The sequence below is a fragment of the Chiloscyllium plagiosum genome, chromosome 1 (genome assembly GCF_004010195.1).
Source record: "Chiloscyllium plagiosum isolate BGI_BamShark_2017 chromosome 1, ASM401019v2, whole genome shotgun sequence".
NCBI lineage: Eukaryota > Metazoa > Chordata > Chondrichthyes > Orectolobiformes > Hemiscylliidae > Chiloscyllium > Chiloscyllium plagiosum.
Window position 1 is genome coordinate 152,059,673 of NC_057710.1, and position 15,158 is coordinate 152,074,830.

Sequence of the window (15,158 nt, forward strand, 5' to 3'; positions counted from 1 at the left end):
ATGTTATAGGTGTAAGTGTTATAGGTGTAAAAGTTATAGATGTAAAAGTTGTAGGTGTAAATGTTATTGGTGTTAATGATATTGGTGTAATTGTTATTGGTGTAAATGTTATAAGTGAAAATATTATATGTGTAAGTGTTATAGGTATAAATGTTATAGGTATAAATGTTATTGGTGTAAATGTTATTGGTGTAAATGTTATAGGTGTAATGTTATAGGTGTAAGTGTTATAGGTGGAAATGTTTTAGGTGTAAATGTTATAGGTGTAAGCATTATAGGTTTAAGTGTTATAGGTGTTAATGTTTTGGTGTAAATGTTATAGGCCTATGTGTTATAGGTATAAATGTTATGGGTGTAAATATTATAGATGTAAGTGTTATAGGTGTAAATATTATAGGTGTAAGTGTTATCAGTGTAAATGTTATTGGTGTAAACGTTATAGTGGTAAATATTATAGGTGTAAGTGTTATAGGTGTAAATATTATAGGTGTGAATGTTACAGGTGTAAATGTTATTGGTGTAAATGTTATTGGTGTAAATGTTATAGGTATAAATGTTATAGGTGTAACTGTTATTGGTGTAAATGTTAAATGTGTAAATGTCATTTGGTGTAAATGTTATAGGTGTAAATATTATAGGTGTAAATGTTATTGGTGTAAATGTTATAGGTGTAAATGTTATAGGTGTAACTGTTATTTGTGTAAATGTTATATGTGTAAATGTTATTGGTGTAAATATTATAGGTGTAAATGTTAATGGTGTAAATGTTATTGGTGTAAATGTTCTAGGCGTAAATGTTATAGGTGTTAGTGTTATTGGTATAAATGTTATTGGTGTAAATGTTATAGGTCTAAATATTATAGTTGTAAGTGTTATAGGTGTAAATGTTATAGTTGTAAATGATATAGGTGTTAATGTTTTTGGTGTAAATATTATAGGTGTAAATATTATAGGTTTAAATGTTATTGGTGCAAATATTATAGGTGTTAATGTTATTGATGTTAATGTTATAGATGTAAATGTTATTGGTGTAAATATTATAGGTGTAAATGTTGTAGGTGTAAGTATAAATGTTATAGGTGTAAGTGTTATAGGTGTAAATATTATGGGATGCTTAGCTATAGAAGCTGGAAAGATCTATTTCCTTTTGCAGAGAAGTCAATTAGCAAGGTGAACAGTTGGAGGGAAATTGAGAATAAGTGGTTTCACTCAAATGATGGGGGATCTGGAACATATCTCCTGCAAGATAGCTGAGGCAGAACTATTCAACGCATTAATAAATATGTAGACATTCATTCTGAAGTTACAAGTTTGGAGTTGGCAAGTGGGATGTGGTGGTATCGCTCTTTTACAGCTTTATGATCATGATGGGCTGAATGATCTCCTTTTGTGGCATAAACTTCCATAAGTTTATGATTTTGTGACTGGTCTAGATAAGCTTCTGATCAATGACGGTCTCCCAAGTTGAAGGGAAAATTCTAATGTAGTTCAGCTAGACGACAGAGGAGAGAGTTGGGTTTCTCTTGTTAAAGATGGTCATTGCCTGGCTATTATGTGGCATGAACCTGAATGATCTCCTTTTGTGGCATAAACTTCCATAAGTTTATGATTTTGTGACTGGTCTAGATAAGCTTCTGATCAATGACGGGCTCCCAAGTTGAAGGGAAAATTCTAATGTAGTTCAGCTAGACGACAGAGGAGAGAGTTGGGTTTTCTCTTGTTAAAGATGGTCATTGCCTGGCTATTATGTGGCATGAACCTTTTGTGACATTTGATGGCATAAGATTGGTATAAGTTGGCATTGTGATATTTCATTAATATAGGAATAAAGACTGACACTGTTGAATCAAAAGGGAGTAGCCTAACTTCTAAACTTCACACAGGAAGAAAGGTTAAGAATTTAAGATTATTGGGAAAAGGACATTTTTACACAATCGCCTATTGCTGTACGTTGTGGCTACAATGATGAGCCAGCAAAACATTGGACATCATCTTTACAATCAGTAAGCTAACAGGCTAAAATGTTTTCCCTTTTGACTCCCACTGGCCTCTATTTCGGTTTTGTTTTTGCTGTTCTTCAGTGTAATGTTGCCTTCATTCACGGACACTCACATTCAATTTCACCATAAATACAACAAAAATATAGTTATTACATAGACAATATCACCATGATTTTATTCATGCGGGCTGTAAAAATAAATATCATATGTGAAGCCCTTTCCTTTTTCTTTTGAAAGTGCAATTAGTCCTGAAACCACCTTGTTGTTTTGTTCTTCCCTGAAAGGAGCTAACTGTCCAAGGAAACTGGGTTCTGGTCAGGCTCATATGCCAATAGCATTGCCATCTGGGTTCTGGTCAGGCTCATATGCCAATAGCATTGCCATCTGCCCTACTGAGTATAACTGGAGTGAGGCACATAAAAAAGACTATGTAAAACCTGTAACGTTAACAGAAGTCAAAGCAATAGGAAGTGACAGTGAAGCCAACAAATCCATGGTGATATTTTACAAAACTCTCAAATGTCTACTTTATTCAAACAACCGAATAAATGCTTGATTGCTAGCCAAGCCGATGGAGGAGATACATGATAACTTCTGTCGAGATGTCTTTTCCAGACAGCTGTTTACACTTGGGTTTTCTCCGGGTGCTCCGGTTTCCTCCCACAGTCCAAAGACGTGCAGGTCATGTGACTTGGCCACGCTAAATTGCCCACAGTGTTCAGGGATATGTAGGTTAGGTGCATTAGTCAGGGGTAAGTACAGGGTAATAGGGAAGGGGAATGGGTCTGGGTGGATACCCTTCGGAGGGTATGTGTAGACTTGTTGGGCCAAAGGGCCTGTTTCCACACTGTACGGATTTTACGAAATTTTAGGTTCACTCTTACCTTCTGAAACGCTCTATGGGGAAAATTCAAGTACAGTAGCGCCTCGACATACGAACGACCCCGTTCACGAACAAATCGGTTTACGAACAGGATTGTACGGAAAATTTTGCTTCAGCGTACGTGCAAAATTCAAGGTACGAACGCAAAAAGCCCATTTGCAATCACGTGGTTTCATTGTTCTGCTTTGCTACGCGCGCTTTGAACGCAAAAGCTCTCAGGCCCCGCATGATCTCATTCAGTTCGTCTTTGGCGTGCACGCGCTGTGAACGTCGTCCGTTGCTACGTCCAAGCATTCTTACACTTTTTTTTGTTTTTTTGCATTAAATTAGCCCTCATTATGGCTCCCAAGAAAGTGAAAAGTGGGAGTGATAGTGGTGTTAAGAAGCCTAAACGTATTACTGTAGAAACGAAGAAGGAAATAATAGCTAAGCTCGAGAATGGTGCTCGCGTATCTGATCTCGCTAAGCAGTACGACATGGTGAAATAACGTTAAAAAAGTACGTTTTTGGGGCTGGGGAATGGATCAATTGGAATTACATTAATTCAAATGGGAAAAATTGATTCAGTTCACAAACTTTTCAGTTCGCGAACCGGGTCCCGAAACGGATTAAGTTCGTAAGTCAAGGCGCTACTGTATGTCCAAGAACAGTTTGATTGACTTAAGTAAAATTTGATATTTCAAAAAGCATTAATATGGCAAAGTAAAGAAAAAGCAGTGACTACCTTGACTCCATCCTCTCTCCACATGCCTGGACCGTACACACCTATGTCCGTGATTCCTCTGACACCCTCCTCCATTTCCAGTTCCCTGGCCATAGCTGCCACCATTCCCCACCAGGACAGTCTGAGAGCTCTTGGCTTCTTCCTCAAACAGAGGCCTGGACACTCTCCATTCACCACCTCTCTCTCCCACTTGGCTGGAGTTATTCGCTCACTGAATAACTGCTCCTTTAATTCATCTCACTTCTTCCGAGTCAGAGGAGAGGCTCTTCCCATCTGTGTGGGTGGTAATTATGCCTGCCTCTTTATAAGGTTTGTTTAACAATCCTTGTTCCAGTCCGACACTGGCCTCCTCCCACAACTCTACTTTGCTACATCGACCACTGCTTCAGGGCAGCTTCATGCCCCTGCCAGGGCCTTGAAAAATGTGTTCGTTTTGCCTCCAATTTCCTGAAGAAGGGCTCATGCCTGAAACGTCGATTCTCCTGTTCCTTGGATGCTGCCTGACCTGCTGCGCTTTTCCAGCAACACATTTTCAGCTCCAATTTCCACCACTGTAACTCCCACATCATCCATTTCTGACAGTTCCCTTCCTTTCCTTGACCTCCCTGACTGCCTCCCACAGCTCCCTTCACTACAGCTCATCACGCCCCATGTCCTGCAAGGACTCCATCCCATTCTCCCATTCCTTCGCCTATGTCACATCTGTTCGGATGGTGCCACCTTCCAAACACAGTGCTGCTGACATGGCTTACTCTTTCCATGACTGTGGTTTCCCATTTACTACAGAGCAGTAAGGCCCACAACTACAGAGGAACCCCAATTACCCGAAGGACACGGGCAGGGGGTATTTCATTCAGTGAGTTGAATTCCAGATAATCGAATGTTGGATAACATAGTTTAGGCAAGCATCGGGACCTTGCCATCTGACCGGATAATCCGGTATTTGGATAATCGATATGCTGGATAATCGAGGTTCCTCTGTACATCCATCCTATCACCCGTGCTTCCACCCTTGCCCCTTCCCATCACTCTCAGCAGCGGGATCGGGTCCCCCTTGTCCTCACTTTTCATCCCACCAGCCTCCGCATTCAAAGAATCAAATGCCTGCAGATTTTGCAGAGATCATTCCCTCTGGGATACCCAGTCCATTCCACAACCACCAACACCACCATCACCCATTTCCACAGCATCTTCCCATGTAACCGCAAAAGGTGCATTACCTGCCCCGTCACCTCCTCCCTACTCACCATCCAATGGCATAAACAGTCTTTCCAGCATTTCTTTTGTACTTCCACCAAACCAGTGTATTGTATTCGCTGCACCCAATGTGGTCTACTCTATACAGAGGAACCTCGATTATCCGAATAACGATTATCCAAATATTGGATTATCTGAAGGAGATCTCAAGGTTCCGATTGAAACATTACATCAAAGACGTGTTTCCAATACCGATCGCATCTTTTGTTTACAGTGATTAAAAGTGAACTCGGCTTATTGAAATGCTGCTGAGAACAGTCCTAGACATCAATGGGAGCTCAGATACCATATCCAAATGACTGACCTCCCGCCCTCTCTCTCTCCCCACACTTTCCCTGGAGTTCTACACAGGGTTAAACCCCTCTTCCCCAGATAATCTTTCCAACATTGTCCTGTACAGGGTAAAGGTGGAGCCTGTTAAAAAGTTGCAGTAAAAATGTGTGTGTGTGTTTGTGTTTGTCTGAGTGAGGAGTTGTGTGTGTGTGTTTGAGTGAGGGGCTGTGTGTGTGCCTTGATTATCTGTTGAGTCTTTCATCTGTTTGAATACCATGATAGTGTGCTTCCAATTAAACCTGTTGGACTATAACCTGGTGGTGTGTGATTTTTAACTTTGTACACCCCAGTCCAACACCGGCATCTCCAAATCATCACTGCAGCATGTTTTGTGTCTGTGAATGTGTGTGTATATGTGGCTTTATGTGTGTGTTTGTTGGTGTGCGTGTTGTGTCTGTGTGGGGGGGGGCTGTGTGTGTGTGTTTGTGTGTGTGTGTGTCAGTGTATCACCAAACTCCCAGATATCTTTCCCTGCAACCGGAAAAGATGCAAATACACCACCTCCCTCACCTCCATCCATGATCCCAAACTGTCCATCCAGGTCAAACAGAGGTTCACCTGCCTCTCTTCCAACCTAGTTTACTGCATCAGGTGGTCTCAATGTGGTCTTCTCTACATCGGGGAAACTGAATGTAAACTGAGGGAATGGTTCACTGAGCATCTCAGCAGGGTTTGCAGAGGTTGACCATATCTCCCAGTCACCACCCATTTCAATTTCCCCAACCATCCTCTTTCCCACATGACCATCCTTGCCCTCCTTTATTGCCAAAACAAACCAGAGTTCCTATCGGAGGAACAACACCTCATCTTCCACGTTCACCGAGGATCTCTGCTGGGCCCGCAGATGCTTTAATCCCACTTCCCACTCCCTTTCTGACATGACCATCCTTGACCTCCTGAATTGCCACAACAAACCCAATAACAAATTGGAGGAACAGCACCTCATCTTCCACCTGGGCTGCCTCCTGCCTGGTGGACTCAACATTGAGTTCTCCAATTTCAAATAACCTCCCACCCCATCCCCCGACTCCCTTCCCAGCCCCTCCTCCATCACTTGCACTGTTCCCTCCCACCAACTGGATCCATTCCTCCCATTGACTAACCAGGTCATACCCTCTGTACCCTCTGCCTGTCTTCACCTATCCCCACCTCACCACCCTGCTCCCTGCCTCCCCCTTTATCTGCAGCTCCCCCTACACCCACCCCCAGTCCAGAAGAAGGGTTATACACGAAACGTCAACTTCTCCACCTACTGATGCTGCCTGGCTTACTGTGTTCTTCCAGCCTCCTGCCCATCTACTTTGAATTCCAGCATCTGCAGTTTTTTCGTCTCTAACCAAGTCTGTTCTTTCAAGTCTGGCAGTTAAACACAGCATTGCTCTGCCATTCTCACAGTCCAATCACTTAATCTGAACGATCTCCATCTTTTCTGCACCAGCACCCTACATTTCACCACCCCCATACCACCCTCCAAATAGAGCATAAAAGCTGTCCCTCCACATTTCACTTCAGCACTAATGAGGAGTCACCTGGATTTGAAACATTATCTTGCTCTCTCTCCCATGGATGCTGCCTGACCCACTGTGATCTCCTGCATTTGGTTGTTTTCAGTCAGAAATTAGTCTGTTTTGTGTTCTGTTCTGCACTTAAATAGAACTAATTTTCCTGGATTGTGAGCCTACATTTAACACCTTCAAAGTCCTTCCATTTGCATGGTATTAAAATTGAGCCCCATGTCCCTCTGGATCAGGAACCAGGCTGGCTTTCTGGATAAGTCACTGAAACTATTCTAACATGGTCCCCAACACTTCACATCAATGGGAAGACATTCTGTTCCAGCTACTGGACATTGTCAAACCTCGCATGATGTCTTAGATTGGAGTAGGTATCAATAACGATAAAAGTTCATATAATTTATAGTGAGCATATAATGGATACTCATAAAATAAATTGTTAATAAACTGCAGGTTGTTATGTTTTGAGCTGCTGAACTACATGACATTGATGGTAGGTATTGGGTCCAACCTTATCAAAAATCAGCTAATCATCAATTTTGGTGAGCTTCAGAATCACAAATGGCCACTTGGACAGCTGTTGTCAAATGTTAAGTACATAATGTAAGTATGAGATTAGGGTGTTGGAAGGGTAGGGAACCAAGTAGGTAGAGTGAGTAGGTAGAGGTAAGGTGCCATAGTACTAGGTATCAAGGTGCCAAGCAAGTGATGCAGTGTTTAGATTGTCAATCAGGGTAGATGGGAGAAATTGGATTCAGTGGAGGATTGGAGAATGTCATGGGTGTCAGGTGCAGGGAATGTCAAGGCAAATTAGTAATGAAGCAAGAAGGGGGTGTGGTGGCCAGGCCTGAAGTGGGGAAAGGTGAGCTGAGTCCAAACTGGGGCAAAGGTGCAGTGGGTCTGCTGCTGATAAAACAAGGTCAGCTCCTAAACAAGGGAAGGGGTTTAAGACCAGGTCAGGGCAGTAATTATAGGTCCCAGGGTGTGAGAGGGGGTTAGCATTTCAGAGTGTGGGTTGGGGGGGGGGAGGCGTAAGTGTCTGGGAGGTATAGTTAGGGGCATGTGGAATTAGTATAGGGTCAGTTGATGAGTTACTCATAAATTAGACTATGTAATTAATAACCTAACTTTTCCTTGGGAATTATTTGTTTAATTTCACTGAAATCAGTTTGCCCATTTGAATGGGTAATTTCAGGGGGCTTCAAGTACTGAGGAATTAGTGGAATCTTTAATTTTCCAAAATTTCCTTTGGAGTTTGCTAAGTGGTGGACTCCACAGGGTTCCGCATGTGCTACTCCCATCTACGCTGGAATAATGACTGTCTGGCCATTGGAAAACTGGGGCCATACTGTAACGTCTGATTGCAAAAGTACACTTCTTCATGGATTCTCTGGTCAAAGTCAGTTCTGCTCCATACTGCAACCTCTAATAGTGCAAGGAAATGGGTTCCATATCCACCCCAGCTGTGATGGGCATCGGTACCGTGCTGCTGGTATCAATTTGATCCACACTGGCCATCTAACCAACTGTGTCAACCAGCTCTCCCACAGTGAAGTCTGCGCGGCTGTGCAACATGCACTTTTAGATGTAGTCCAAAGCTATGAATAGAGATGGTAGAGGCTGCTATTTACTTGCCGTCACATGGCTGACCAGAAATTTCCTTTGGCTTTACTGTGTTGGAAGCATTAAAAAGTCGATATTTACCATATATACTCAAGTAATAGTCAATCTCATGTAAAAGTCGACCCCCTACTTTTGGCTAAATAACCTGGAACTTTCCATATATCTTGTGTAAAAGTTGATCCTAGTTGTTCACAGATAACAGATCAAGGTTTATGAGTCAGTGTGCTGGCTGTCATGTCCCACTCAAGATCCTCTAGTCCACCAGATATTCCGCACCACGCCCGGTCTTCCAGTCCTCTGGCTGTTGTCTTCCAGTCCTCTGGCTGTTGTCTTCTAGTCCTCTGGCTGTTGTGTTCCAGTCCTCTTGCTGTTGTGCTCCACTCCAGGTTTTCAGAAATACCTTTTTTTATCTTCATTCATTTAGAGATCAATTGGGCTTCTGCTGATGATACATTATGAATCTTGATGGGCATGAATTTCAGCCCCTCAAAAGTAGCATCCATGTAATAGTCAATCCCATAAATTTAACCTTAAAAAGTAGTCAAAAAAATTTGGCTAATACTCGAGTATATACAGTAACCGGTTTAGACAATGAAAACATATTCCTTGGCTATCAAGTCATGGAATGGGACTTAAACCTGGAGCAAATAAGTCAGAGGCAGGGACACTACCCACTGTGCCACAAGCTCTTGACCATAAACGCACATACAACTAGAAAGGACTTAACGCTCGACTTTCTCCAGAAATTAACAAATGTGAGTGGTGTGAGATTCTGTGTAAATATGAGGGAGTCCTATGGTGACCATACACAGTTGGATTTGCTGGGGACATATCTACCAAATGCACTTTTGCATCTATACCCCTCCTCCCTCAAACAGCAACATATTAACTGGAGGACTGAAGAAAGTAATTATATAAGACAATATCCTTAACGTAGGAAATAGATGAGATATTTAAATTTTCAGTTGTGGTGAGCACAAAAATGTGTGATTACATGGAATTACTTGATCGTTGCATGCTGTTGTAAATTTCTGTCCCTTAGGATACTATATACGTGGCATAAATTCAAAGATCTACAAATTATTTAATCCTTTGGAGGATGGAAATTACTATTGGAACTTTCATTATAGTAAATCAAAAGATGAACAGAGGAGATATCGTACAAATCTTCATCTGTAAATATAACGAAAGTAATTTCTGCTCAAACTTGTATTGAAAATATCAAGTGATTCTCTCATGTTCTTATGCTTTCTGAAGCAAAACAGTCCAAGATAACAGTATATCAACTTTAATAAAAGTATGGCAAACATAGGAGCAGCTTTCTCATACCCTCTGGCCAATGGTATCCTTTTGGTGTAAGATGCAGTCCAGAGCTTTTTGGACATTGCTCTGTGGTGCTGACTTCTTCTTCCTTTTAGCTTTCAAAACCTTCTTTGCTGACCACGCTCTCTGGGAAGAATGACTCACCACTGCAACAGAGTAAGTTCCAGAGGATTCTTGAGTGACAAGGCCTCTCCAATCATGATAAACGTTTCTTCCTACAGAAAAAAAGACAATGTCAATTAAATTATATTACAAGACAAAACACATCAGTTATTGTGCATCTCCTAAGCCTTTGTATTGCTTACATTTTCAATATCAAAAACATTGCCATTATATTTGGGGCAACATGGTGGCTCAGTGGTTAGCACTGCTGCCTCACAGCGCCAGAGACCCAGGTTTGATTCCAGCCTCGGGCGACTGTCTGTGAGGGTTTCGTCCGGGTGTCTGGTTGCCTCCCACAGTCCAAAGATGTGCAGGCCAGTTGAATTGGCCAAGCTAAATTGTCCATAGTGTGAGGTGTATTAGTCAGAGGGAAATGGGTCTGGGTGGGTTACTCTTCAGAGGGTCATTGTGGACTTGTTGGGCTGAGGGTCCTGTTTCCACACTGTAGGGAATCAAATCTATTTTATACCTGTGTTTTAGTTATGGACAAAATTCAATTCAACTGGGGGAATATGGCTGACACTACACCTTCAATTGTGTGCTCCTGGTTTTGTTGTGTGATAACATACCAGGCCAGAGGTGAATGGTAGGATTTAACACTCAGTGGCATGGGGAAATATGCAGCTTTCAATCTGAGTATCATTAACAATGGTAACATCAAGTAAAGGCAGTCACATTTCCTCATAAAGAATACTCAAAAACTAATCACTCACGAGATGCTAAGCAACTTGGCTTCAAAACCAGTAGGTTAAGCAGAGGCAGAATAAAACAAAAGAGAAAGAATGCACTACAGAAAAAGGAGGGAAACTTACTATGAAACATTCTACACGAAAACCTAAAAGAGATTCAGCTTTTTTTTTCCGGGAAGGTCATGCAGATCATTCATCTCCAGACCACTCAACATATCAAAAAAAACAAACACTTCACCACCTTGGTATGATTGTTTGGGTGTGTTCCTAGCTGACAATGAGATTGACAATCATGAACTGATTGTCCCGATTTTCCTGACAAAATAACAGTGAGGATAACCAGGCACAATATTCACGTGTAATTGCACAGAAACGTCTGGTGAGTACAGATGTGTCAGTCAAATGCAAAATCTTCAAGATATTGTTCAGGATATGTTGCTCCACCTTAGTTTTGCAAAAAAAAAGGCAACTCACTGTCACTGTCATCAATCATATTCTTTGAATGGTATGAAACTCCTGAACTTGCAAGATCTATGTGAAACTAAATTTGGCTTGGTCATTTAATCTTTTTTAACAACTTGGCGACAAAGTTTACATGCTGCCAACAGTTTCTTTAGCATTAAAGCTTAATTATTACAGACATAGAGTCTCATTCCTTCCATGTTTATTTCTTACTATTTCAAAAATACATTTTAGTATATTTCTTTCTATTATATTTTCCTCTTGCTCTTATACCAACCTTCCTTTCCCTTTCTTTACTTGCATCTGCATCTGATTTAAAATTTAAATCACGTTTGTAACTTATGTTCTTAGTTCAAATTCTGTGCTGTTCATTTCATCAATCTGATTAAGATACCCCATTAAGGGCCCACGCCATTTCTAACTTCACACTTTTCAGCAGCTTCCAGTGGAAGGTCCTCAGAATTTAAATGGACAACAGTATCTTTAAGGAGGACTATTCATTGACTAGCTACTTGCAAATGCTAGGCCACTATGAAATATTTTACTGAACAAAGAACAATATGCTTACCCTATAACTTGAACAATACTTTACACCATATGCACCAAAATAAGCTTGTGACATGCAACTGGAAGGTTTGGGTTGTTAGAGCTTTCTTTTTGGCTTACAGTTGAATATCAGTATAATCCAGCCAAAACGGGTTGTATCAGCATAAAAGTTTGGGAACATTTAAACATGTGTTGCAGCCAAAACCACTTGTGTTGTATTTTCTGCACGATTTTCCCCTGCTGTTTTGGGTTCACTCAACTTTTAGAGCATAATTGAATCGACTATCATTAACAAAGTATTCTTTCATTATTCTCTGGTTTTCAACTCTCTGCAACAAACTTTGTTCCTTCAAATGTGATTCAGGCCTCATCAGGACTCATTTGGTGATTAATTTGAAAGCGGTCTTTTTCTTGTGCCAGGCAAAGCAGTATCTATTTTCAGTATGACTGTCTTGGAGAGCTTGTAAATTCATTACATGCAATAACAGCTGCCTTTGCTTTTCTGTCCAGATGTTAAACCCGACATCATATTTTCATAGGATGTGGGCTCCCAATACCAATGGCAATGAGTTCACATGGGCTTGTAACCAGGAAGAGTTCAGTACAACCTCAAACCATCCCTCATTTCAGAGCATTGTTTTACTTTAGTTTAAAAGAGATGATTTATAATATAACTATGAAATATAACGTAACTATAAAAATGCAGCAGATGTATACTAATACTGATGTATACCAATAAAAGTATTACCTTGAACCTATTATCTGTCTTTAACTAACCAAGTTTTGAATGCAGGGGGAATGAAGCTTTGTGAGAATTGTGTAGAAGTTTGGTTCGACTGCACATGGAGTACTTTGTGCAGTTTGGGTCTCTTTATCTCAGGAAGAACATTATTGCTATTGAGAAAGTGCAACAAAAGGTTATCAGACTTGTTCCCAGAATGGCGGGACAATCCTGTAAAGAGATATTTGGCAAACTAGCCTGTATTCTCTACAGTTTTGAAACTTTTTAAAGGGATTGACAGAGTGGATGAGGTAAGATGTTATTCATGGTAAGGGAGTCTAGAACCGGGGAGAACAATTTAAAAATGAGGGGTGCTATTTAAGAGAATATTTTTTACTGAGCGGGTTGTGAATTTTAAACTCCCCTATCCCAGAGAGCTATGGAAACTCGGTCTTTGAATTTTCTTAAAGTAGAGATTGCAGAGATTGGGGTGGCACGGTGGCTGAGTGGTTAGCACTACTGTCTCATATGCCCAGGGATCTGGGTTTGATCCACCCTCAAGCAACTGTCTGTGTGGAGTTTGCAAATTCTCCCCACATCTGCATAGGTTTCCACTAGGTGCTCTCGTTTCCTCCCACAGTCCAAAGATGTGTACGTTAGGTGGATCGGCCAGGCTGAAAAGCCCATAGTGTTCAGGAGTGTGCAAGTTAGGTGCATTAGCTATGGGAAATGTACAGTTACAGGGTAGGAGGAATGGATCTGGGTGGGAGGGTCTTGTTGGTATGAATGACCTGTTTCCACACAGCAGAGACTGTTTGAAAGTAAGATTTCTTATTACCAACAGCATAAAGGGTCATGGGAATACTTTGGGTAAAAGGCACTAAAGTGTAGAATACGTTGAGATCACATTAAATAGCAAAGGATTCTCCATGAGCTGAACAGCTTCCAATGTTTTTATAGTAACTTTCAGTGATTTTAAATCAGGTTGTACCCAGATGGAGGATTGAACGCTGGTATTAAAAAAAAACTTATTTTTGCTGATAAACCCATTTTCAGTTGTGTTAATAAAACTGCAATTTGCTACTCTTAAATTCATACTTATATGAGTAAGTAAAAGAAAACCATTTTCCATAATCTGGCGAGCTCATAGGAAGATTTCATATTTCAGATTTGGCAAGTGAATTCTAATGGGAACCTGAACTGTGGCAGAACTAGCACATTTTAGGAAATACATTTTGTGCACAGTTTCCCAATTGAGCACTAAACAGAAACTTCACTTCCTGATGGATAGTTACTAGATTTAAAGCAAGCCAAGGGGGTCTTGCCCTCTATTTACTTTTACATTCACTTCACCCTTTAGGTCCTGCGAGATTTTACTTGGCTGGTAGTAAACCAGTTGGCCAATTAAAACATATAAATTTCCTGTTAGGACTTATATTATAGCTATTCCTTTGGGTTTTCCAACCTGGATAGCAGGGAAATGATTTTTTTTTTTAACTATATATATAGGCAGAGATAGAGAGGAAAACATATCATATAACTTAACATTTATTTGATGTTAAGTTGCGAGAATAGGACAAGATGGTAAGAATACAGACTGATAAAAGGTGGGCAAATTACAGAAAGACCAGGAAAGTTAGTGGGAGGTGAAAACCCCAGGATCCTTTAGGCAACAATTGAATGCTGACATTGGGGCAAGTTAAAGGACTACCAGGAGACGAAATAGGCTGAATGATCTTCCTCATTCACAACTTACGACATCACATGCATGCAATGCATATACGTCTGTGATGCAACAGAGCTTTCTGATGTGGGTTTGTCACTTTATGTTAGACAAGCAAACAATGAACATCTGTCAAATACCTTGCATTGGTACCCCTTTAAAAAATATCATTAGCGTAAACTTCAATCAAAATGGGCATAGGTATCTTGTGCATACACAGAAATTTTGACATTGTGCTTGAGTGCTGTTTCAGACTTAATTTATTTTCAATGCTTCTTTGTAGCCTGGAACTGATGTTATTTTGCAAACTTGCCTCAGATTAGAGGGTTTGGAACCAACATATCATTCTTTGCCAAAATCACGTGAGTACCAGAAACCTATTTTTTAAAGCACTTTTCCTTTCTCTTTTAATTTCTCATGGTGTGATAACTTAATATTACAGAATGGAACATTTTCTTTTCAAACAACTGGTATCTGCATTACCAGTTTCCGAATTAAAATCTCACAGGAATGATAGTGTCACGACTCCTCTAATGTTCAAAGGCATTGATTTTCCCAAACTTCCACCCAATTTTGGTTAGTTTCTGAGAGTGTGGATATAGCAAATACTATATCATTAACAATGGTGAAGAGGGATATTGACATAAGGCCAATGTTTCAATTGACTGTGGCCAACACTTCTGTGGATGGATAGATATACACACACTAATTTTATTATGTTTAAAAATAATGCAGAATTGGAGTGATTGTGAATATAATTAATGAAAATAATTATTTAGGTTCAGCATCATAACTAGGTATTCCCACAACTGAAGGTATTATACTGAAGCTTAGTACCTTCAGCTGGCAAGACCACCATACAATACGTGTGCGTCCATGCTGAGATCAACAGGATGGCTGCAATATAATCAGTACACTGCTCAGAAAGATCCCTTGAGAGTGGCTGACTTCCTCCTGCATGTTCAAGTATGTGTCTTTCAGTGTCATAACCAATTAGTAAATGGAAACGAGAAGGTTTGTTTTTGGCTCAAGGTGGTTGAATAATGTTCAAGCATCACTGAAAGTGAATGCTTGATTTCCCTTCTGAGGAATTATAGCAATTGATACTTGTCTTATGTTAATATCACTCATTTGTGACAACAAGAAATCATTTTCTATGTAGCAGGTACCAATGTGTGAATCATCCTATGCTTTGTAC

General features: G+C 40.5%; 1 protein-coding gene across 1 annotated transcript in view; it reads right to left on the bottom strand.

The window, feature by feature from the left end:
* The window catches only part of LOC122555119, a 212,980-nt gene that overhangs the window by 30,093 nt on the left and 167,729 nt on the right, over positions 1-15,158 (bottom strand). The window contains exon 10 of the mRNA XM_043700821.1: positions 9,664-9,872. Coding sequence (XP_043556756.1) covers positions 9,664-9,872 — 209 coding nt within the window. The remainder of the gene's footprint in view (positions 1-9,663; positions 9,873-15,158) is intronic.